This window comes from Arctopsyche grandis, chromosome 6 (assembly GCF_051622035.1).
Source record: "Arctopsyche grandis isolate Sample6627 chromosome 6, ASM5162203v2, whole genome shotgun sequence".
Taxonomy (NCBI): Eukaryota; Metazoa; Arthropoda; class Insecta; order Trichoptera; family Hydropsychidae; genus Arctopsyche; species Arctopsyche grandis.
The window spans coordinates 25,080,339-25,102,233 of NC_135360.1; the positions used below are offsets into that span (position 1 = coordinate 25,080,339).

The 21,895-nt window shown below is 37.3% G+C and overlaps 2 protein-coding genes across 3 annotated transcripts in view; one reads left to right on the top strand and one right to left on the bottom strand.

The window, feature by feature from the left end:
* Nucleotides 1-16,310, top strand: part of uif (sushi, von Willebrand factor type A, EGF and pentraxin domain-containing protein uif) — a 67,274-nt gene extending 50,964 nt beyond the window's left edge. Inside the window, exons 4-38 of the mRNA XM_077432155.1 lie at nt 1,950-2,031; nt 2,112-2,419; nt 2,493-3,614; nt 3,686-3,865; nt 3,940-4,122; nt 4,198-4,557; nt 4,643-4,845; nt 4,923-5,090; nt 5,160-5,422; nt 5,503-5,819; nt 5,898-6,079; nt 6,155-6,345; nt 6,426-7,123; nt 7,215-7,708; nt 7,785-7,998; nt 8,074-8,544; nt 8,618-9,459; nt 9,545-10,428; nt 10,512-10,891; nt 10,967-11,132; nt 11,212-11,463; nt 11,545-11,848; nt 11,934-12,171; nt 12,250-12,462; nt 12,545-12,700; nt 12,793-12,937; nt 13,402-13,473; nt 13,750-13,940; nt 14,034-14,207; nt 14,287-14,625; nt 14,698-14,822; nt 14,917-15,067; nt 15,146-15,344; nt 15,424-15,749; nt 15,825-16,310. Coding sequence (XP_077288281.1) covers nt 1,950-2,031; nt 2,112-2,419; nt 2,493-3,614; nt 3,686-3,865; nt 3,940-4,122; nt 4,198-4,557; nt 4,643-4,845; nt 4,923-5,090; nt 5,160-5,422; nt 5,503-5,819; nt 5,898-6,079; nt 6,155-6,345; nt 6,426-7,123; nt 7,215-7,708; nt 7,785-7,998; nt 8,074-8,544; nt 8,618-9,459; nt 9,545-10,428; nt 10,512-10,891; nt 10,967-11,132; nt 11,212-11,463; nt 11,545-11,848; nt 11,934-12,171; nt 12,250-12,462; nt 12,545-12,700; nt 12,793-12,937; nt 13,402-13,473; nt 13,750-13,940; nt 14,034-14,207; nt 14,287-14,625; nt 14,698-14,822; nt 14,917-15,067; nt 15,146-15,344; nt 15,424-15,749; nt 15,825-15,856 — 10,625 coding nt within the window. The 3' untranslated portion in view covers nt 15,857-16,310. The remainder of the gene's footprint in view (nt 1-1,949; nt 2,032-2,111; nt 2,420-2,492; nt 3,615-3,685; nt 3,866-3,939; nt 4,123-4,197; nt 4,558-4,642; nt 4,846-4,922; nt 5,091-5,159; nt 5,423-5,502; nt 5,820-5,897; nt 6,080-6,154; nt 6,346-6,425; nt 7,124-7,214; nt 7,709-7,784; nt 7,999-8,073; nt 8,545-8,617; nt 9,460-9,544; nt 10,429-10,511; nt 10,892-10,966; nt 11,133-11,211; nt 11,464-11,544; nt 11,849-11,933; nt 12,172-12,249; nt 12,463-12,544; nt 12,701-12,792; nt 12,938-13,401; nt 13,474-13,749; nt 13,941-14,033; nt 14,208-14,286; nt 14,626-14,697; nt 14,823-14,916; nt 15,068-15,145; nt 15,345-15,423; nt 15,750-15,824) is intronic.
* Nucleotides 16,311-17,108: 798 nt separating this feature from the next.
* On the bottom strand, nt 17,109-21,499 carry LOC143913190 (phosphoserine aminotransferase). Of its 2 annotated transcripts, none has more exons than XM_077432838.1 (8): nt 21,211-21,499; nt 19,008-19,138; nt 18,817-18,932; nt 18,578-18,739; nt 18,398-18,492; nt 18,159-18,328; nt 17,814-18,080; nt 17,109-17,732 (listed from the first exon to the last, which is right to left on the bottom strand). In XM_077432838.1, exons 1-8 carry the CDS (start codon nt 21,259-21,261, stop codon nt 17,627-17,629), a joined length of 1,098 nt encoding a protein of 365 aa, XP_077288964.1. In that variant the 5' UTR covers nt 21,262-21,499; the 3' UTR covers nt 17,109-17,626. The 2 variants fall into 2 exon arrangements, with proteins under 2 accessions (XP_077288964.1, XP_077288965.1); XM_077432839.1 differs by having other exon boundaries at nt 17,144-17,732; nt 19,008-19,327; nt 20,986-21,386.
* Nucleotides 21,500-21,895: the final 396 nt, after the last annotated feature.

Sequence of the window (21,895 nt, forward strand, 5' to 3'; positions counted from 1 at the left end):
TGTAAATTGAAATTTAATAATTTAAATTACATTATAAATAAAATCGTTGAATTGCACGTATTTTGATGGGTTCTGGTAAAAATCAATTGTTTCCTCCGTCTCATTGTTTTTACTCTTATTCTTTTATTAAATTGATTTTTTTGTGTATGCATAAACTATGAATGTATATACTTAATTTTTATTTATACCTATTTCATTACCAATAATTCAATAAATTGGGATAAATGTCAATTTCAGTGATTTTTTTAATTCCTTTAATTTTTGTATATTTTGAAAATAGCTTTTATTTTTGCTACTAATAATTTTATACGTTGGCAAGAAAATTAGATCTTACTAAAATCATTCAAGTTCGGAGTCGAAGTCGGAGTCGTAGTCGAATCATAAAATAAATTCTGAGTTGGTAAATTTTGAACCGACTCCACAGCCCTGCTTTAAACTCTACCATTAAAATAAAACAGACGTTGTTATACAAAAACGACTGCAAAAAATGTATAAATCATGTAGATCATAATTGCTGTATCGTCAACTATTAGATTACACCTTATAAAAAGTAAAAATCTTTAAAAAATCAAATCAAAATCATAGGAAAACAATTCGCTTTCTACAAATCGTCCCAAATACTACATACATTCAGTGATTGGGAATACAGAATACTCGACAGTCAGATTTTCTTCTGGGAAAATGGCCTTTTCGATATACATACATATGTATGTTTGTCTGCATTTATATTAGTAAAACTAATGTAGTGAATAGGTACATAATGTCTTTTTATGCACAGATATATGTATGTACCTAATACATAATTTCATCAGAATTTCATCTCCGCTCATATTATATTAAATTAAACCTTTTATGTAATATGTTAGTAGTGCGTATTGTGGTATTGCTTTGTGGTCAAATGTTGACTGGTGAAAAATCTGCAAACACAAAACGCGTCTATAAGGAAATCGTTCCTCGCGTACCGACTGACCCAATGGAAACTTGTTCGTTACGTAAGAAATAAACACGAAATATTTATTGAGTAACGGCAAAGCATTTCAAGTCTCATTAACATTCACATATTAAGGCTTTTTTCTTTTCCGTACCAGTTCTACTGGGCGCGTTGGTACGCCCATAGAAAACGATGATCATCAATAATAAACATGTGATCTCATTTTTTAATGTAATCACTGCTTGCGTGTACACTTGTACAGGTGTCACGAAAATATATCGTCGTACTTAGTCAGCTCGTACTTTTGGCTAATGAAAGAAATATTGAAATTATCAATGGTACTCAAAAATATAAACTGAAAAAAATTGACTTGAAAAAGCGTCAGGGCCTTGAATATGATCTCACCTTTTCCTCTCAATCGCTTTTTTCGTCATTTAAACAACCATTTTCCTGTTTCGTACGTGTTTCAATATATACTCATATTTTATTAAGCTGATATAATACAAAGAAATCCATCTAAAAAGATGGAGAAATTAAGTGTTGATACTTATGATAGGAAGTCCTAGAACTACATAAGTTCCAATGTTTATTTATAGAAATTTTTAAAATATTGGAAAAGCGACCAATTCTGAATCTAAGTGAATAACTCTAATCCATTTTTTTAATTATCAATAATCCTAACATATATTAATATTGCGGCTGTTAAAATATGATCTCATTGTAAAATTAATGCGACATTTTTTTTATTATTTTTTTATGATGTTATTGAGAAAAAGGGATCTAAAATGATGTAGCTACTTCTGTTTCACTTTGTATCTCTTCTAAAGAAACAAAACATACATATGTACATATGTATATATAAGTACTTAATAAAGCCACACAGTGGTGTAATTTAATACACTGGCATATATAAATGTATGTGTGTAACTTAAAGATTAGTCAATTTATTTTATTGGACATGATACGATGATAATATTATTCTAACCAAACTAACTGTATTCGTTTTATTTCGTTGCAGGTTGGGAATTGAAAGGCTTGTACTGTTATAAAATTTTCAACATCAAACATTCATGGGAAAAAGCGGCCGAACTATGCAGAAGGTATGCACAACTCTTATGTAAATTTTGATCACTAATCACTAACACACTAGCATATTTTAATTGATTTTAACGATGTCTAGATATGGAAGCGAGCTGATGGTGGTCGAATCTTACGCCGAAAACAATATGACAGCTCGGATGGCCAGCGGCGTAGGACCACACTATTGGTTGGGTCTCGCTTCCGTGGACGACTTGAGGACAAACACTCTCGAATCTGCGGCTGGAGGGCTAGTTTCACAGTATGCAGGCTTTTGGGATTTGGAACAACCCAATCCAAAAGCTGGAGAGTGTGTCGATGTCTCGCTTATGGGAGATAGACAGTCGTGGGAGTTGACTACGTGCGAATCTCTCCTGCCGTTCATGTGCAGAATGAATGCTTGCCCAGCTGGTATGTATTTAATTTTATCGATTTATTCATTTACATTATAAAATTATTTTTTATACGTTTATATTTATTATAGGATCATTCCATTGCTCGAATGGAAGGTGCATCAACTCTGCTTTCAAATGCGACAAGCAAGATGATTGCGGTGATGACTCGGATGAATTAGACTGCCCGGCCAATTGCCACTTCTATATGGCGAGCAGTGGAGATGTCGTCGAGAGTCCTAGCTACCCTCATAAATATCCTCCTCTAAGCGAATGCAAATGGACCTTGGAAGGACCTCAGGGTAACAATATCGTCCTTCAGTTCCAAGACTTCGAAACTGAGAAGACTTTCGATACTGTTCAAATCTTAGTGGGCGGTCGCACTGAAGATAAATCCGTCAACTTAGCCACGATCTCGGGAAAACAAGAACTATCAAATAGATTGTTCGTTTCTGCATCTAATTTCATGATTATTAAATTCAGCACTGATGCTTCCGTGGAAAGGAAAGGGTTCAGAGCTTCCTGGAAGACGGAACCTTCAACTTGTGGTGGAACTTTGAGAGCCACTCCCCAAGGACAAGTTTTGACATCTCCTGGTTATCCTAATCATTACCCAGGTGGTCTTGAATGCTTGTATTTAATCGAAGCACAACCTGGAAGGATTGTTACTTTAGAAATTGACGATTTCGATCTAGGAATTGATAGAGATTACGTTTTGATTCGTGATGGATCAACTCCATCCAGTCCAGTGCTCGCGAGACTTACCGGATCAGCAGACGATAATCAAAAAGTTGTAATGTCAACTTCTAACAATCTCTACATCTACTTTAAAACTAGTTTGGGTGATTCCAAAAAGGGATTCAATATAAAATACACGCAAGGTTGTAAAGCTACCATCATCGCGGCTAACGGAACTGTAACGTCTCCAGCTTTCGGTCTTACAAACTATCCTAGCAATCAGGAATGCATCTACAAGATTAAAAATCCTAAGCGAGGACCTATTTCTCTTATATTCGATGATTTCTCGATTCACAAAACGGATGTCGTGCAAGTGTTTGATGGATCCAGCACGAGCGGATTGAGACTTCATTCCGACAATGGTTTTGTAACGAGACCCAAGATCACGTTGACCGCTTCTAGCGGAGAAATGCTCATCAGATTCGTCTCCGATGCTTTGCATAATGGAAAAGGATGGCAAGCTACATTTTCAGCCGGTAATTTGAGCTCAAAACTACTTTGAATATTATATCACCTGAATTGCCATACAAATTTATGCTTTTTTCAGATTGTCCTTTGCTTCAACCTGGAATCGGAGCTCTAGCATCCAGCAGAGACACTGCTTTTGGCACCGTTGCTACATTCTCGTGTCCTATGGGTCAAGAATTCGCTACAGGAAAAGCTAAAATTACAACTACTTGCTTGCCCAGTGGAAATTGGTCGATTACGTACATACCGAAATGTCAAGGTAAATTCAGTGTTTACTCAGCATCAAAAGCTACATCCTCATAGACATGTTATAATGCTTATATCTATTTGTAGAGGTTTACTGCGGACCTGTTCCCCAAATTGATAACGGATTTTCTATTGGTTCTACAAATGTAACATACAGAGGTATTGCAACTTATCAGTGCTATGCTGGTTTTGCTTTCCCTACTGGACAGCCTGTGGAAAAAATATCGTGCTTAGCCGATGGAAGATGGGAAAGACAACCCAGTTGTTTAGGTAGTATTAAATTTTCCGTTGTAAATATAATAAATATAAAAGAAAGTTTATTAATTTATGGTTTATTTTAAATAGCTTCTCAGTGTGTTGCTCTTCCTGATGTACCACATGCAAACATATCAATTTTGAACGGCGGAGGAAGAAGTTACGGTACAATTGTAAGATACGAATGCGAACCTGGTTATATTCGCACAGGTAGACCAGTGCTTTTGTGTATGAGCAATGGAACATGGTCTGGCGAAATTCCCATATGCTCCAGAGCAATTTGTCATAAATATCCTGAAATTAAGAACGGTTTTGCTGTTGATCCAACCAGAGTTTACTTTTATGGGGATGAATTGCGAGTACAATGCTACAAAGGTTACAAACTTATTGGATCTAGTATACTGAAATGTGGAACAAACCAAGAGTTTGAAGAGCCGCCGAGATGTGAAGGTTAGTCTTCGTTTAATTTAAATTTTAAGCTCTCGAATATAAAATACATAAAATAATCTAATTTTTAATTAAATTTACTTTACAGACATCAACGAATGCTCGAGCAGTCAATGCGACATTGCATCAACAGAATGCAAAAATGTTCCTGGAGGATTCTCTTGCACTTGCAGGGATGGATTTTTGCCAAGCCTTGAGTGCAGACCTGTAGCTGATTTGGGACTTATTTCCGGTGGAATTCCCGATGATTCTGTAACTGTTTCTGCTTCTGAATTAGGATACTCTAAAGGAGTATGTTATACTCTTTTCATATTGTCAATTTAAATTATAAATTCAGGGTTTTGTATTAATTTTTGACCGTGTTTTAGATGGTACGATTGAATAATGGAGGTGGATGGTGTGGAAGTAACGTAGAACCAGGTACCAATTGGGTACTATTGGATCTCAGAGCACCAATGATCATCAGAGGATTCCGTACAATGAGTGTAATGAGAGCTGATGGAAACATTGCTTTCACGTCGGCAGTCAGAATTCAAGTAAGTTTTAATTTAAACTGCTTAAATTAAATGTAAATTATTGTATGCTAAGTGTCTTATCATTTTCAGTACACCAACGACTTGACAGATGTGTTCAAGGACTATACAAATCCTGATGGAACTGCTGTAGAATTCCGCATACTTGAACCAACTCTATCTGTTCTTAATTTACCGATGCCAATCGAAGCTCAATATGTTAAATTCAAGATTCAAGATTATATCGGAGCTCCTTGTATGAAGTTAGAAGTCATGGGATGTACTCGTTTGGAATGTCTCGATATCAACGAGTGTGGTGTGAACAATGGTGGATGTGATCAGAGGTGTCTGAACAGGTACTGTTTTGAAGCTTGGATTTTTTTATAATTGTAATTAAATTGAAACTGTTTTCAATGTGAATAATTTACCTTTTTAGTCCCGGAAACTTTTCGTGTGCTTGCAATGTTGGCTACGAACTTTACATGTCGAACGGAACTGCTGGATTCAATATCGAACTTAGCGAGACTGGAGAAAGAGACGGTGATACGTTCCAAAGGAATAAAACTTGCGTTCCGGTTATGTGCCCCAGTTTGACTTCACCTGAAAACGGAAAATTGATCTCAACTAAAGACCAGTACCACTTTGGAGATTTGGTGAAATTCCAATGTGATTTCGGATACGTAATGGCTGGATCTTCCTCGCTACTATGTACTTCTTCTGGATCTTGGAATGGAACAGTGCCCGAGTGTCAATGTATGGATTCAATCTTTACCAAAAATGTATACCTATAGTTTTCAATCAATATGCTTAATGTCTTAATTTTATTTATAGATGCTCGTTGTGTCACACTTTCTGATGATCGCAAAGACGGTTTGCAAATCATTCGCGCTGATCCTGATAATGTATTGGTACCATTCAGAGAAAACGTAACCATCACCTGTAAAACTCCTGGCAGATATTTGAGAAACACTGCTTCTTCTGGATTCCGACAATGCGTATACGACCCAAAACCGGTAAGCTTTGACTTTTCAATTTATATTATATCATATTTCGAAATAATTAATTTGATTGATTTTTTTATGTTATAGGGATTGCCAGATTATTGGCTCTCTGGGTCACAACCAGGATGTCCACGCAAAGAATGTGGTGCTCCTCTACCAACACCTGGAGCAGAATATGGTCAATTCCTTGATACGAAATATCAAAGCTCATTCTTCTTCGGTTGTCAAAATACATTTAAATTAGCTGGTGAAACAAGCAAGCACGACAACGTTGTCAGGTATGACTTTAATAAACAATATTTAGTTAATTCATTCTATATTAAGGTTTATCTAAATTTGTTTTCTTTTTTCATTGCAGATGTCAAGGAAATGGTATTTGGGACTTTGGAGATCTTCGCTGTGAAGGCCCAGTATGCGAGGATCCCGGACGTCCAGCTGATGGTTTCCAAATCGCAAGGAGCTACGAACAAGGATCTGAAGTTTTGTTCGGTTGTTCCAGACCTGGGTACATTCTCATCAATCCAAGACCTATAACTTGCGTCAGAGAACCAGAATGCAAAGTCATCAGACCATTGGGTCTCGCATCTGGAAGGATTCCGGATTCAGCCATCAATGCAACATCCGAAAGACCCAACTATGAAGCCAAGAACATAAGGCTCAATTCAGTGACCGGTTGGTGCGGAAAGCAAGAAGCTTTTACCTATGTTAGCATCGATCTTGGTAAAGTTTACAGAGTGAAGGCTATTTTGGTCAAAGGTGTTGTTACTTCGGATATTGTCGGAAGACCTACTGAAATCAGATTCTTCTATAAACAAGCTGAGAGTGAAAACTTTGTAGTCTACTTCCCTAATTTCAATCTTACAATGAGAGATCCGGGTAATTATGGAGAACTTGCTATGATTACTCTGCCTAAATACATTCAAGCCAGATTTGTTATCTTGGGAATCGTTAGTTATATGGATAACGCTTGTTTGAAAGTCGAATTAATGGGTTGTGACGAACCAGCTACTGATGAACCACTGCTAGGTTATGATTATGGATACTCTCCTTGTGTTGGTAAGACTTTTTAATTTACTTTTAACATCATTACATGTGTGTTTAGCACTGGTACTTATTTTTATGGTATGTTTTTTTTTTTGAATTACAGATAATGAACCTCCAGTATTCCAAAATTGTCCTCAACAGCCTCTAGTTGTACAAACTGATGTCAATGGAGGATTCTTACCAATCAATTTCACCGAACCCACTGCAATTGACAATTCTGGTTCAATAGCTCGTTTGGAAGTTACTCCTCAACATTTCAGGACTCCCATCCAAATATTCAGCAATATGGTGGTTAAATATGTGGCTTTTGACTACGATGGAAATGTTGCCATCTGTGAAGTTAATATTACCGTACCTGATAACACTCCACCAAAGTTGAGCTGTCCTCAAAGTTACGTCATAGAATTGGTGGATAAACAAGATAGTTATGCTGTTAATTTCAATGATACCAGAAAGAGAATTAACGCCACTGATGCTTCAGGAGAAGTGTATTTGAAATTCATTCCTGATAGAGCTATTATTCCGATTCGTGGTTTTGAAAATGTTACCGTTATTGCTTCTGATAAGTATGGAAACAAAGCTCAGTGCAACTTCCAGGTATATTGAATCATATGTATTTATTAAAATACTATTTAATTTTTGGATTGTTTACTAATGAAATTCTATGTTAAAGGTTTCAGTTCAGGCAACTCCTTGTGTCGATTGGGAATTATCTGCACCTGCAAATGGAGCTTTGAATTGCTTGCCAGGAGACAAGGGAATCCAATGTATTGCAACGTGTAAACCAGGATTTAGATTCACTGATGGAGAACCGGTTAAAACTTTTGCTTGCGAAACTAAACGACTATGGACTCCAACATCTGTCGTTCCTGATTGTGTTTCAGAAAGTATGTTATTTTATTAGAGTTTCTTAAATTGTTCATTTTTATTTTTATGTACTTAATATTTATCCTTCATTTTAGATACTCAACAAGCTTCTTACCATGTAATTGCTAGTGTTCAATACAGATCCTTAGGAGCAGTATCAAATGCTTGTCTACCACAATACAAGGATCTTTTAGCTCAATATGACAACACATTGAATGAAAGATTGAGTCAAAGATGTTCCGCCATCAATATCGCCATTAACGTCACCTTCTTACGCGTCATTCCAATGCTGCTCGACGAAAACGTAGTCAAGATGGACTTCGTATTAGATATTGCACCAATTGTTAAACAGCCTCAATTATATGACCTTTGCGGATCAAATCTGAAATTGATATTTGATCTGTCAGTTCCTTATGCTAGCGCTTTGATTGAACCATTATTGAATGTATCAAGCATTGGAAATCAATGTCCACCTCTGCGTGCAATTAGAAGTAGTATAACTCGAGGATTCACGTGTGGCACCGGAGAAGTTTTGAATATGGATACTAACGATGTACCTAGATGCTGTAAGTATATCTTCCAAATTGATGTTTTATTTTAAATTTATATCAAATTCAAAGTTTACAATTTGTATTACAGTACATTGTCCTGCTGGTACGTTTGCTGGTGAGAAACAAGAAACTTGCACCATGTGTCCTCGAGGATTATATCAGAATCAAGCCAGACAAGGGTCTTGCATCAGATGCCCTCAAGGTACTTTCACAAGAGAAGAAGGATCTAAAGACTTGCAAGAGTGTGTACCAGTATGCGGATATGGCACATATTCTCCCACAGGGTTGGTACCTTGTTTGGAATGCCCTCGCAATAGCTATACTGGAGAACCTCCATCAGGTGGATTCAAAGATTGTCAAGCGTGTCCCGCAAATACGTTCACATACCAACCAGCAGCTCCAGGAAAAGACAGATGTAGAGCGAAATGCGCTGTCGGTACATACTCTCCAACGGGACTCGCTCCTTGTTCTCAATGTCCCAAGGACTTCTATCAAAATATTGTCGGAGAGACTACTTGCAGTGAATGCCCTACGAATATGAGAACAGTTGCTCCTGGAGCTACAGGAGCTGAAGAATGTGTACCCGTAGAGTGCTCCAACAGTGCTTGTCAACATGGTGGATTATGTATACCAAAGGGACACGGAGTTCAATGCTATTGTCCTGCTGGTTTCTCTGGAAGACGTTGCGAAATCGATATGGACGAGTGCGCTAGTCAACCTTGCTATAACGGTGGTACATGTACTGATCTTCCTCAAGGATACAGATGTCAATGTCCTCCTGGTTATACTGGAATCAACTGTCAAGAAGAAAAATCTGATTGTAGAAACGACACATGTCCTGAAAGAGCAATGTGTAAAGATGAGCCTGGATATAATAATTACACTTGTCTGTGTAGATCTGGATATACTGGAGTTGATTGTGATGTTACTGTAAGTATTTTATATTCACGTTGCAAATTCACATAGCATTATTTTGAATATTCATACATTTATAACATTTATTATAATTTTTCAGATTGATCCATGCAGTGCAAATGGAAATCCTTGCGTCAACGGTGCAACTTGCATCGCTTTACAACAAGGTCGCTTCAAATGCGAATGCTTACCTGGATGGGAAGGACAGAAGTGTGATGTCAATACAGATGATTGTGCAGAAAAGCCTTGTCTTCTAGGTGCCAATTGTACTGATTTGGTGGCCGATTTCAGTTGTTCTTGTCCTCCTGGATTTACAGGAAAACGGTGCCAAGAAAAGATTAACTTGTGCGCCTCAGAACCCTGCAAAAACGGAATTTGCATCGATAGGCTATTCTCACACGAATGCGTCTGCGATCGAGGATGGACAGGACCATCTTGTGACGTCAACATCAACGACTGCGCCAGTACTCCTTGCGAAAACGGAGGTCACTGCATCGACGTGGTCAACGGATACACTTGCAATTGCGAAGCTGGATACACCGGAAAGAGATGTCAGCACACCGTTGACGATTGTGCAGTGGAGCCGTGTCAAAATGGAGCAACTTGTATCGACCAATTGGATGGATTCATCTGCAAGTGCAGACCTGGATTTGTGGGACTTCAGTGCGAAGCTGAAATCGACGAATGTCTCAGTGAACCCTGTAACCCTGTTGGAACTGATCGTTGTGTCGATTTGGACAACAAGTACCTGTGTATGTGCAGAGAAGGATATACTGGAGAATTCTGCGAGAATAATATGGACGACTGCGCTTATGAGCCGTGCTTGAATGGTGGATCGTGTCGCGATGAGGTCGGAGGTTTCAAATGCGTTTGCCAACCTGGGTGGACTGGAGATAAGTGCCAGAAAGATATTGGAGCTTGCAATAATTTACCTTGTCAAAACGATGCCAATTGTATTGATTTGTTCCAAGACTTTTTCTGCGTGTTAGTATATCTTTATTGTTTAATGTATCATTTTATATATTTATTCAACTATGTATTTTAAATATATTTATATTATACTTTAGATGCCCGAGTGGAACAGACGGCAAACAATGTGAAACAGCTCCGGAACGTTGCATAGGAAGCCCGTGCATGCACAACGGCAAATGTCAAGACTTTGGTTCAGGATTGAATTGTTCTTGCTCAAGCGATTATACAGGAATCGGTTGCCAATACGAATACGATGCTTGTGAAGCTGGCGACTGCAGAAATGGAGCTACCTGCATTGACAATGGAGAAGGTCACACTTGCGTTTGTACTCCAGGATTCACTGGCAAGAATTGCGAAGAAGACATCGTCGATTGCAAGGAAAATTCTTGTCCCCCATCAGCCACTTGCATCGATTTACCTGGAAGATTCTACTGCCAATGTCCATTCAACTTAACTGGTGATGACTGTCGTAAAAGTTAGTAAATAGATTCTTTAGAAATACTTTAGGTTGTCACAAAGAACACTTCTAAACGTAATATTATTTTTTCAGCAATTAGCGTCGACTATGACTTATACTTCAGTGATCCACTTCGTTCAAGTGCCGCACAAGTTATTCCATTCTATACTGGAGAAACTCAAGGTTTGACTATTGGAATGTGGGTACAGTTTACACAACAAGATGAAGGTGGTACATTCTTCACTCTATACTCTGTCAAGTGAGTTATAAATTAATAATTACTTTCTTAAGATTCGACTGTTGTATTACATTATTTATTTAATGAATTGTGTTTTTAGCAATGCTCATGTTGCAAATGGCCGACGTCCATCGGTACAAGCACATTCAAACGGTGTTCAAGTTTCTCTCTTCCCGGAGCTTCAAGATGTTTATTTGAGCTTTGGAGAGTATGCCACGATAAATGATGGACAATGGCACCACATTGCATTAGTTTGGGATGGAGAAAATGGCGGAGAAATTGTTCTCATAACCGAAGGATTGATTTCAAGCAAAATTGAAGGATATGGAAGTGGCAGAAAACTTCCACAGCAGTAAGTTTAGCGTTTATTCGTTAATATTAAAATGTAATTTCATGGTTCATATTTATAATTTCTCATTTCTATTTATTTCAGTGCGTGGGTTACACTTGGTAAACCACAATCAAACAATCCCAAAGCCTACACGGAAGCCGGCTTCCAAGGACACATGACCAAAGTGCAAGTTTGGAATCGCGCTTTAGATGTGACATCAGAAATTCAAAAACAAGTTCGAGATTGCAGGACAGAACCTGTACTGTACAATGGATTAATTCTGACTTGGGCTGGATATGAAGATACTGTTGGTGGTGTAGAAAGAATTGTACCATCGCACTGCGGCCAAAGAGTTTGCCCTAACGGATATTCAGGAAATAAATGTCAACAACTTCAAGTTGATAAAGTGAGTAAAATAATTTTTAAACAAAAGTTTTCATGGTAAAATATTCATTCCAATATACTACATGTTTATATTTGTTATTTTATAGGAATCTCCCAAAGTCGAACGTTGCCCTGGCGATTTATGGGTAATCACAAAGAATGGATCAGCTATTGTTACCTGGGACGAGCCTCAATTTAGCGACAACGTGGGAATCGTAAAAGTCGATGAAAAGTCTGGTTACAGATCAGGACAAACTCTCTTGTGGGGATCATATGACATTTCTTACGTCGCTCAAGATCAAGCCGGAAACACTGCCACTTGTACTTTCAAAGTTACAGTTCTATGTACGTCAAAGTTTTCAGTACATTTTCTTGCATTTCTTCTAATATGATAAACGTATATTAAACATATATAATTTACAGCTGAATTCTGTCCATTGCTCGCTGACCCTGTTGGAGGATCACAATCTTGTCGCGATTGGGGAGCTGGCGGTCAATTTAAAGTATGTGAGATTTCTTGCAAACCAGGATTGAGATTCTCTCAACAAGTGCCACCATTCTACACTTGCGGTGCTGAAGGATTCTGGAGGCCCACTCCCGATCCATCATTACAGATGCTATATCCAGCTTGTTCACGTGAGTATTACATGAATTAAAACTAAATACATAATATATTTGTTGATTCAGAATAATATAAGATTTTATTTCAATATTACAGCATCAACTCCAGCTCAAAGAGTATTCAAAGTATCCATGCTCTTCCCAAGCTCCGTTCTGTGTAATGAGGCTGGTCAGGGTGTATTGAGACAGAAAGTACGAAATGCTGTCAATCAATTGAACAGAGATTGGAACTTCTGCTCATACTTTATTGATGGTAAGTTTTAATGTATTCTATATATATGTACGTAAAAATATATATGAAAGTATTTTACTCTCGATTCTAATTGGATTAATGTTATGTTATAGGAACTAGGGAATGTAAAGAATTAGACATAAATGTAAAATGCGACCATAGGGCGAGCCGAACTGCAAGACAAGCATCTCAAACTCCGAATACTAACGAAAAAGATGGTGGAACTTATGTACTCGATGCAATTCTACCTGTCGAAGAGTAAGAATTCAATTTTTTATATCACTGTCTTGAAAGTCATTTACGATTAGCACCTAGTATTTCTTACTTATTCACAAAAGCACTCATTGTGTCTCATAAAATATTTGTAGATGTAATTTCTCATGTTTTGTGTAAATTATCTGTTTCTATTCTGCATCATTTGTGATCAAATCTCTTGCACATGCACGTACATTGTACAATTGTATACTTTTGCACTATTGTAATGTATGTTTGGGATTTTAAAACTGCGTTTTTTTTTAACAAACGTTGAAAACGGATGCTGAAATTTGTTTGGTGGAATTGATTCAAAATTATTCAAACGAATTGTCGATACTGTGAAATGATGTTTTACAATCGATTATGTAAATGACTATCCAACTTATGTCTCTAATTTTTATGTATCATATACTTATGTAAATAACATAGTTATTCATTGCGCATGTGCTATTTTACATTACCCATAGGAACAAAAAAGGCCGCGAAGGAAGGCAAGCAAGTGATACCTATGATGTTCAAATATCTTTCCCGGCTACAAAGTGAGTACAAAAGCATATTTTTGAAGGAACAATTTTAGTCAAAATTTTATATGTAACTACATATTATATTATAAATAAATCTATGTAGCTCTTGATGTTCCTTCATAATTTAAGTTTGCAAATAAAAATTAGTTAGCACATATGTATTGTATGTATGTTGATATTGTAAAGCAAAATTAGCACCATTTTAAACTTTTATGTGAATATAAAATATGTACATATCTATGTAATTTACGTATAAACATACAAAACTGAATTGACTTTTTTTCTAAACAGCGATCCCGTCATTCACTCTGGAAGCAACGAACGATCGACTGTCCAACGATTATTGGAAAAACTCATTTTGGAAGAAGACCAATTTGATGTCAGAGATATTTTACCTAATACTGTACCTGATCCATCATCATTAGAGCTCATATCTGACTATGCATGTCCTTTAGGACAAGTTGTCATGGCACCAGATTGCGGTATGTAGTCTGCACTAGTAATCGCATATGTAATCTGCAAGTATTGCGTTGTTAATAAGAACAATTTCATAACAATAATTTTGTTTGTTACAGTTCCATGCTCTGTGGGATCACATTACAATGCTGAAACTGGCAAATGTGTAATGTGTCCTTTGGGCACATATCAATCCGAAGCTGGTCAATTGCAATGTACCTCTTGTCCAGATATCGCAGGCCAACCTGGAGTCACAAACGCTCCAGGAGCTAGAAGTGCTGCTGATTGCAAAGGTTTTTATTTGATTCTTGGAACTGCTTACACAATATCATTTGACAGATTATTCTAAATATTTGTACTTCGCTCTCGTAGAACGTTGTCCTGCCGGTAAATATTACGACGGAGAAGCAGGACTTTGTAGACCATGTGGTCACGGCTCATACCAATCGCTAGAAGGTGCTTTCACTTGTATTCCGTGCCCGAGAGGTCAAACCACTCGTATCCAAGAAGCCGTCTCCAGTCAGGAATGTCGAGATGAATGTCCACCTGGTATGCAATTGGGCAGCAGCGGTGAATGTGAAGCATGTCCTCGTGGTACTCTCCGAGCTTCCGGTGCACGCGCTCTATGTACTCCATGCCCATCTGGAACTACGACTGCTGCAAGAGGTGCTTCCAGTCCTGATCAGTGCACGCTTCCTATCTGCAAACCAGGTATTGAAAACTTCTTACTATCAAATACGATTTTCTTCATTGAACCATTTGCTAATTAGGTTTAAATTTTAGGCTCATACTTGAATGGAACTCTCAATAGCTGTATTGCTTGCAAAAAAGGAACATACCAATCTGAATTTCAACAAACTAGTTGCTTACCTTGTCCACCCAACACTAGCACTAGAGGACCCTCTGCTGTAAGTGATCAATTCGACATTCCACTTTCATGTAAATACACATATTTCCAGCAATACCAATATTGATTTATAATGTGTCTTTTTTTGTTTTAAGATATCACAAACTGAATGTTCCAATCCTTGCGAAATGGAAGGACCTGAAATGCATTGCGACAGCAACGCTTACTGTCTCTTGTTACCAGAGACTGGAGAATTCAAATGCCAATGTAAACCTGGTTTCAACGGAACTGGAAAAGCTTGCATGGGTATGTCTCAAAAAATAGACTGAACTGTATTTAGCGTAATATTATAGGTATATTAATATTGTATTTATGTTGCATTAGATGTATGTCTTGGATATTGCGAAAATGATGGACAGTGTATCAAAGACTTACGAGGACAACCAACATGCAGATGCATAGGAAGTTTCACCGGACGTCATTGTGCTGAAAAATCTGAGTTCGCTTATATTGCAGGAGGCATTGCTGGAGGAGTTATCTTCATAATCTTCATAGTTTTACTTGTATGGATGATTTGCGTTAGGTGCGTATATTGAAAAAATCACTACTACTACGGCATTTCGGCTTGAATTTTAGTTAATCGTCTAATTTTAATCCGTTAGGTCAAATAAAAAGAAGGAACCAAAGAAGACGATGACTCCAGCGATCGATCAAAATGGATCTCAAGTCAACTTCTATTATGGCGCTCATACTCCGTATGCTGAATCCATCGCCCCATCACATCACTCGACGTACGCTCATTACTATGATGATGAAGAAGACGGTTGGGAGATGCCTAATTTCTACAATGAAACATACATGAAAGAGAGTTTACACAATGGTGTTAACGGTAAAATGAATAGCTTGGCTAGGTCTAATGCTAGTATATACGGAACAAAGGAAGACTTGTACGATAGACTGAAGCGACATGCTTACCCAGGGAAAAAAGGTAATATATTGATCATTCAAAAATAAACTGTCATTATTTATCTTTGTATAATTATGTGTGTTTTGATATTTTCAGACAAAAGTGATAGCGATAGTGAAGGACAATGAAAATAACGTTTAAAAATAAAGAGGATTTAAGTGAAGAAATCAATTGACCAATTTAAATAGACTACTCAATTTTTCACTGTTGTGCATTCCATCAGTATTTTGTCTACTTTATTATTTATTTCAAACACTAATATAATTCGCCGAAGTGATACATTTCTGTTTACATATATTTTTTATTTACATGTACATAAACATATCGAAAGTGTGAGAGGTCAAGAATGAGATTTGTGTTTATTAGATACTTACGTATGTATTAAAAAACTATTATGATTTTGAGACTTCTTTTGATGCATTTTTGTTTTTTTTAATAAGAGCCGTACCAATGTTTGAACATTTGTTATTGTTGTAATACCCAAAAATAAATAACAACCGAAACACAACATTTGTGTGTTCGTTTGATTAATGTTAAGAACAATGCTCAAAAAGTTAGTGTGTTGATAATGGGCACTGCCATAAAAAAAAAACTTAGATCACATTAGGTCAGATAGGAACGGTATTTTGGCAACAATGCTTGCAATTCGTGGATTTGTGCATATGTGAGACATTTGAAATATTTTGAAACATATGTATATTTGAAGAAAATATCGTATGGTTACGATGAGTGCAAAATTTAAAACATAATGTTTTACATATGGACATTATACAATATGAACATTGCCAGTATTGCTTAGCAAACCTCGCCAAAGTACCGAATATTTTTTTATACTAGTTTCTTTTTATATATGATATATACATATATATATATATATATATATATATATATATATATATATATATATATATATATGTGTGTATTTTACAATACCTTACATGTTACATTAATTTAAAAAAACTAACCAATTATGCTAGCTGCTAGGTAAATAAGATTAAGACTATATTTTTGATAAATCATGTAAATTTTTAAATTGAAAAATCAGATACAAAACGTAAATCGCACTTGTAAATAACCCCAATATAAATATTTATATAAATAGATATCTTCCTTTTGAATTTTGAGACAAAATTACAAATAACTTTAATGTAAAGCATGTTCATCTAATGCTTACAGTGCTCACCAATGAATTTTAAGATGTACATATTGTGAAGTCAAATAATAGATTTAGATAATTAGAAACATTTAAATTTGTATGTGTGCGTGTGCGGGTGCCTGTTATTGAATAGTTGTATATGCATTTTATTATTTATATATTTTAAATGTACATATATGATTAACATACACACGCAAATACCCCTTAATTAAGATACAAATTTATACAAAAAGGATTTTTTTAATTAAAAAGTACTTATTGGTTTGATATAATTTGTATTCTTAATAATTTTATATTAATAGTATTAATTTAGATTTGCTTGTGTATTATTATGAACGTACATACGTACAAATGCGCAAATTCATATGTGTGAATTTGTGTATTTACAATATATTTATTATCCTGTGAAGCCGTTATTCTCTTAGTGTATTTTTGTTAACATTTTTGTATGATATTAATTATTGGACATAATGTTATTTTTTATGTGACAAAGTGAAAAGTCTTCTTTTTTAACAGTCATCGCACATTTTTGTTTAAATATATCAAGTGTACCGTCGATGTGAGTACCTATCCAAATAACATTCGATATGTATTGTTTTTATTAAATTTATGTTGATGGATGAATGAAAATAAATGAACTGATATACATACATAAAAAAATGATTTTTATTCAATACACAAGACTTAGAACCCTTTCAAAACAATGATATAAAATTAATATGAAAAGCACACCATATTTGCATTACTTTGAATACTTTTCTTGAAATTCTTTCATATACGTTGCTAGGCTTTCGACATTAGCTACCGATACGGCGTTGTATATGGAAGCTCTAATTCCACCGACACTTCTAAAATGTTAAAATTATTTAAAACAGACTGATCTTCTATACTGGTTTTATAAAAAAAATAACTATCAACTATTTATGTACCTGTGTCCCTTCAAATGTAACATTCCTCTTTGACTTGCCCCCTTCAAGAAGACATCTTCCAGTTTACCTTCACTGCACTCTCCTGAAATTCTGAACGTGACGTTCATCTTACTGCGAACTTTCCTGTTGACAGTGCTCACAAAAAAGCCTTTGGAATTGTCGATAATGTTATACAAGATATCTGATTTTGTATTTGAATTTGTTTGCATGCCTTTGATGCCACCATTAGACTTAATCCACTTGAACACTTCTAGCATAACGTAAATTCTGAAATAAACATGCAAACAATAGCATCTAAATCTCAATTACATGTGTAAGCGAACGTTGACATTGAAGATTGCTTACGCAAACGTCGGTGGGGTGTTGTTGAGCGAATTTTCTTTTACGTTGACGGTGAAATCTAAAACTGCCGGAGTGATAGGCAGCGGTGATCCCAATAAATCTTCCCGTACTATCACTAAAGTTACACCGGCTGGTCCAATATTTTTTTGGGCTCCAGCATATATTAGACCGAACTAAAAAAATATCATACTTTTAAAAAACTTATCTAAATAGTGTATTTAAAATAAAAATAAAAATTATACTTTGGAGATGTCTAGTTCTCTGGTCATGATATTGGAAGACATGTCAGCAACCAAGGGCACACCTTTAACATCTGGTATATAAGGAAATTCAACTCCTGTAATAATTCAAAATATAGATAACTTAAAATAACAGCAAAGGAAAAAAATACAATTTTTTTATAAAAATACTAATTTGTATACCATCTACTGTTTCATTGAAACAAACGTGAACGTACGATGCATTTGGGTCGAGTTTCCATGTGCTGATATCAGGAATATCTTGATATTTATCAGTCTTTGGTAAGACCAAATTTATTTTTCCATATTTAGCTGCCTCTTTTGCCGCTTTTGCTGACCAAGTGCCTTAAATTTTGATTTAAGTTTATATATACTGCAGACTTCAATCTATAAAGTTTACATACATATGTCTATTATAATACCAGTGACTACATAATCAGCAGATCCAGTCCTAGACATAAAGTTTAATGGTATAGCAGCAAACAAAGCAGTGCCACCGCCTTGTAAAAATATTATCTTGTAATTATCAGGAACATTCCTGAAATTTTTAATAATTTTTAAGTATTAATTTGATTATTTATTGAGTTCCTTTGTGTTTTATTTCTACACTTACAGCAAATCTCTTACAAATTGTTGGCAATCATCATTGATCTTCATGTAATCACTTGAGCGATGGCTCATTTCCATAACACTGATTTGTGAGTTGCCATATTTTACCAATTCTTTTTGCACATTCACCAAAACCTTTAAATCATATAAACCAAATGATACATATAATCCTTGCAAGTGATAAGCTAGTTTGACTTGAGCAAAATTAAATGCCTTATTAATATAATAAATGTAATTATAGTGTATATTTAATTCCCATTATCAAGCATTTTGATTGTCATATTACTTGACACGTGTACATAAATAATAAAAATATAATCAAATCTAATCTATAATTTGGAAAGAGACTTTGTATGTAAATATCCTTGGTCGTCGTCGTCGTCGTCTTCGTCGTCTTCGTCGTCTTCGTCCGTAGATCGGTGACGTCATCGAACACGTGATTCGATTTTTTTTTTTTTTCGATCCATGGGCGCCGATTTTTTTTTTCGTTTCAATGGATTCACCCCCGCGGGGGCGCAAGGCGAGTAGCTTCATGGGGCCCCGCCAGGGGCGCCACAAGGGGCGCAGCCCCGTGGGGCCCCAGCCTCATGGGGCGCAGCCCCATGGGGCTCAAAAGGGGGCGCCACGAGGGGCGCAGCCCCGTGGGGCCCAGCCTCATGGGGCGCAGCCCCATGGGGCTCAAAAGGGGGCGCCACGAGGGGCGCAGCCCCGTGGGGCCCCGGGGGGGCCCAGCCTCATGGGGCGCAGCCCCATGGGGCTCAAAAGGGGGCGCCACAAGGGGCGCAGCCCCGTGGGGCCCCGAAGGGGGCCCGGGGGGCCCAGCCTCATGGGGCGCAGCCCCATGGGGCTCAAAAGGGGGCGCCACAAGGGGCGCAGCCCCGTGGGGCCCCGAAGGGGGCCCGGGGGGCCCAGCCTCATGGGGCGCAGCCCCATGGGGCTCAAAAGGGGGCGCCACAAGGGGCGCAGCCCCGTGGGGCCCCGAAGGGGGCCCGGGGGGCCCAGCCTCATGGGGCGCAGCCCCATGGGGCTCAAAAGGGGGCGCCACAAGGGGCGCAGCCCCGTGGGGCCCCGAAGGGGGCCCGGGGGGCCCAGCCTCATGGGGCGCAGCCCCATGGGGCTCAAAAGGGGGCGCCACAAGGGGCGCAGCCCCGTGGGGCCCCGAAGGGGGCCCGGGGGGCCCAGCCTCATGGGGCGCAAGCCCTAATAGGCATTAACTAAGGGGGGCGAAGCCCTAGACGGCAATTAATCATGGGGGCGCGGAGGGGCGAAGCCCTAAAAGGCAACTGATCATGGGGGCGAAGCCTTAGACGGCATTTAATCATGGGGGCGCGGAGGGGCGAAGCCCTAAAAGGCATTAACTAAGGGGGGCGAAGCCCTAAACGGCAATTAATCTTGGGGGCGTGGGGGGCGAAGCCCTAAAAGGCAACTGATCATGGGAGCGAAGCCTTAGACGGCATTTAATCATGGGGGCGCGGAGGGGCGAAGCCCTAAAAGGCATTAACTAAGGGGGGCGAAGCCCTAAACGGCAATTAATCTTGGGGGCGCGGGGGGCGAAGCCCTAAAAGGCATTAACTAAGGGGGGCGAAGCCCTAGACGGCATTTAATCATGGGGGTGCGGAGGGGCGAAGCCCTAAAAGGCATTAACTAAGGGGGGCGAAGCCCTAAACGGCAATTGCTCATGGGGCGTGGAGGGGCGAAGCCCTAGAAGGCAAAGGCTCAGGGGGGCGCCGAGGGCGAAGCCCTAGAAGGCAAAAAAAAATTTTGATTTTTTTTTTTGATTTTTTAAAAAATTTTTTTTTAATTTTTTTTTAATTTTTTTTTTATTTTTTTTTTAATTTTTTTTTTTGATTTTTTTTTTATTTTTTTTTTATTTTTTTTTTTAATTTTTAAATTTTTTTTTAATTTTTTTTTTTTTTAATTAAATTAGCTTAGTCATGTTTAAGCGGTTTATATTATAAACACTGAGCGAAGCCGGGTAATACAGCTAGTAAATAATAAAAACAATCGCAAGAAATTGGTGATATGACGTCGACTTTATCAAGGGTCAAAAGTATAATGTAATCTTTCTCGAAACTATTTTCTTAGAATATTATATTGACTATTTTCTCTAATGTTTTTGATAAGAATAAGAACAAAATAGGAAACAAGAATAAAAATATAAACTAATTAAAGAATGGAAAATAAATTAACTAATATAAAAAAATCACCTCTTCGGGTAATTTGGCTGGACCAGCTCCAAAATTAATTACAGACGCCATCCTTTCACTAGCAAGAATGCCGATAAACTGTTAGTGCTCAAACCAGTAAACAGATCGAGTATCTCCTCCCTGAAACCAGTTTTATTGCGACTGGGTGCTGTCTCGCGTCTGCTTCAAAATACAATAAATTTTTTCGTCAGATAAAGTCGAATAGTAACACATACATATTACGTAATCATGTTTGTACATTACACAAGTTTATCGTTTACATACGACCAATACAAAACATTTGGTGTACACATTTACATACCAATTTATTTATAAGCAGTTGTTAGCCGACCTGAAAATTTGTATTAAAAAACTGTAATTTCATTTGCTTTCAATCAAAAACCTATTCTTTAAATCTTTAAAGATCTAATCATCGATATGACTTCAATAGGTCTTGTGCAAGTTGTCTATAAAAATTAAAAAACGACTTTAACATACTTAAATAAATAACTACGTTTTCAGAACTATTATAATTTTCTTCCATATCAATTAATCAAACCATATATAATAGATTGTGGCTATTTGCAGGTACTATATCTGCGAATTATTGGCTATTTGCAGGTACTATATCTGTGACAGGCGCAAAGCCTTCTGCGCATGCGCGTGAACTTATAATCCGATTATAATTTCTTACATTTAATGTGGG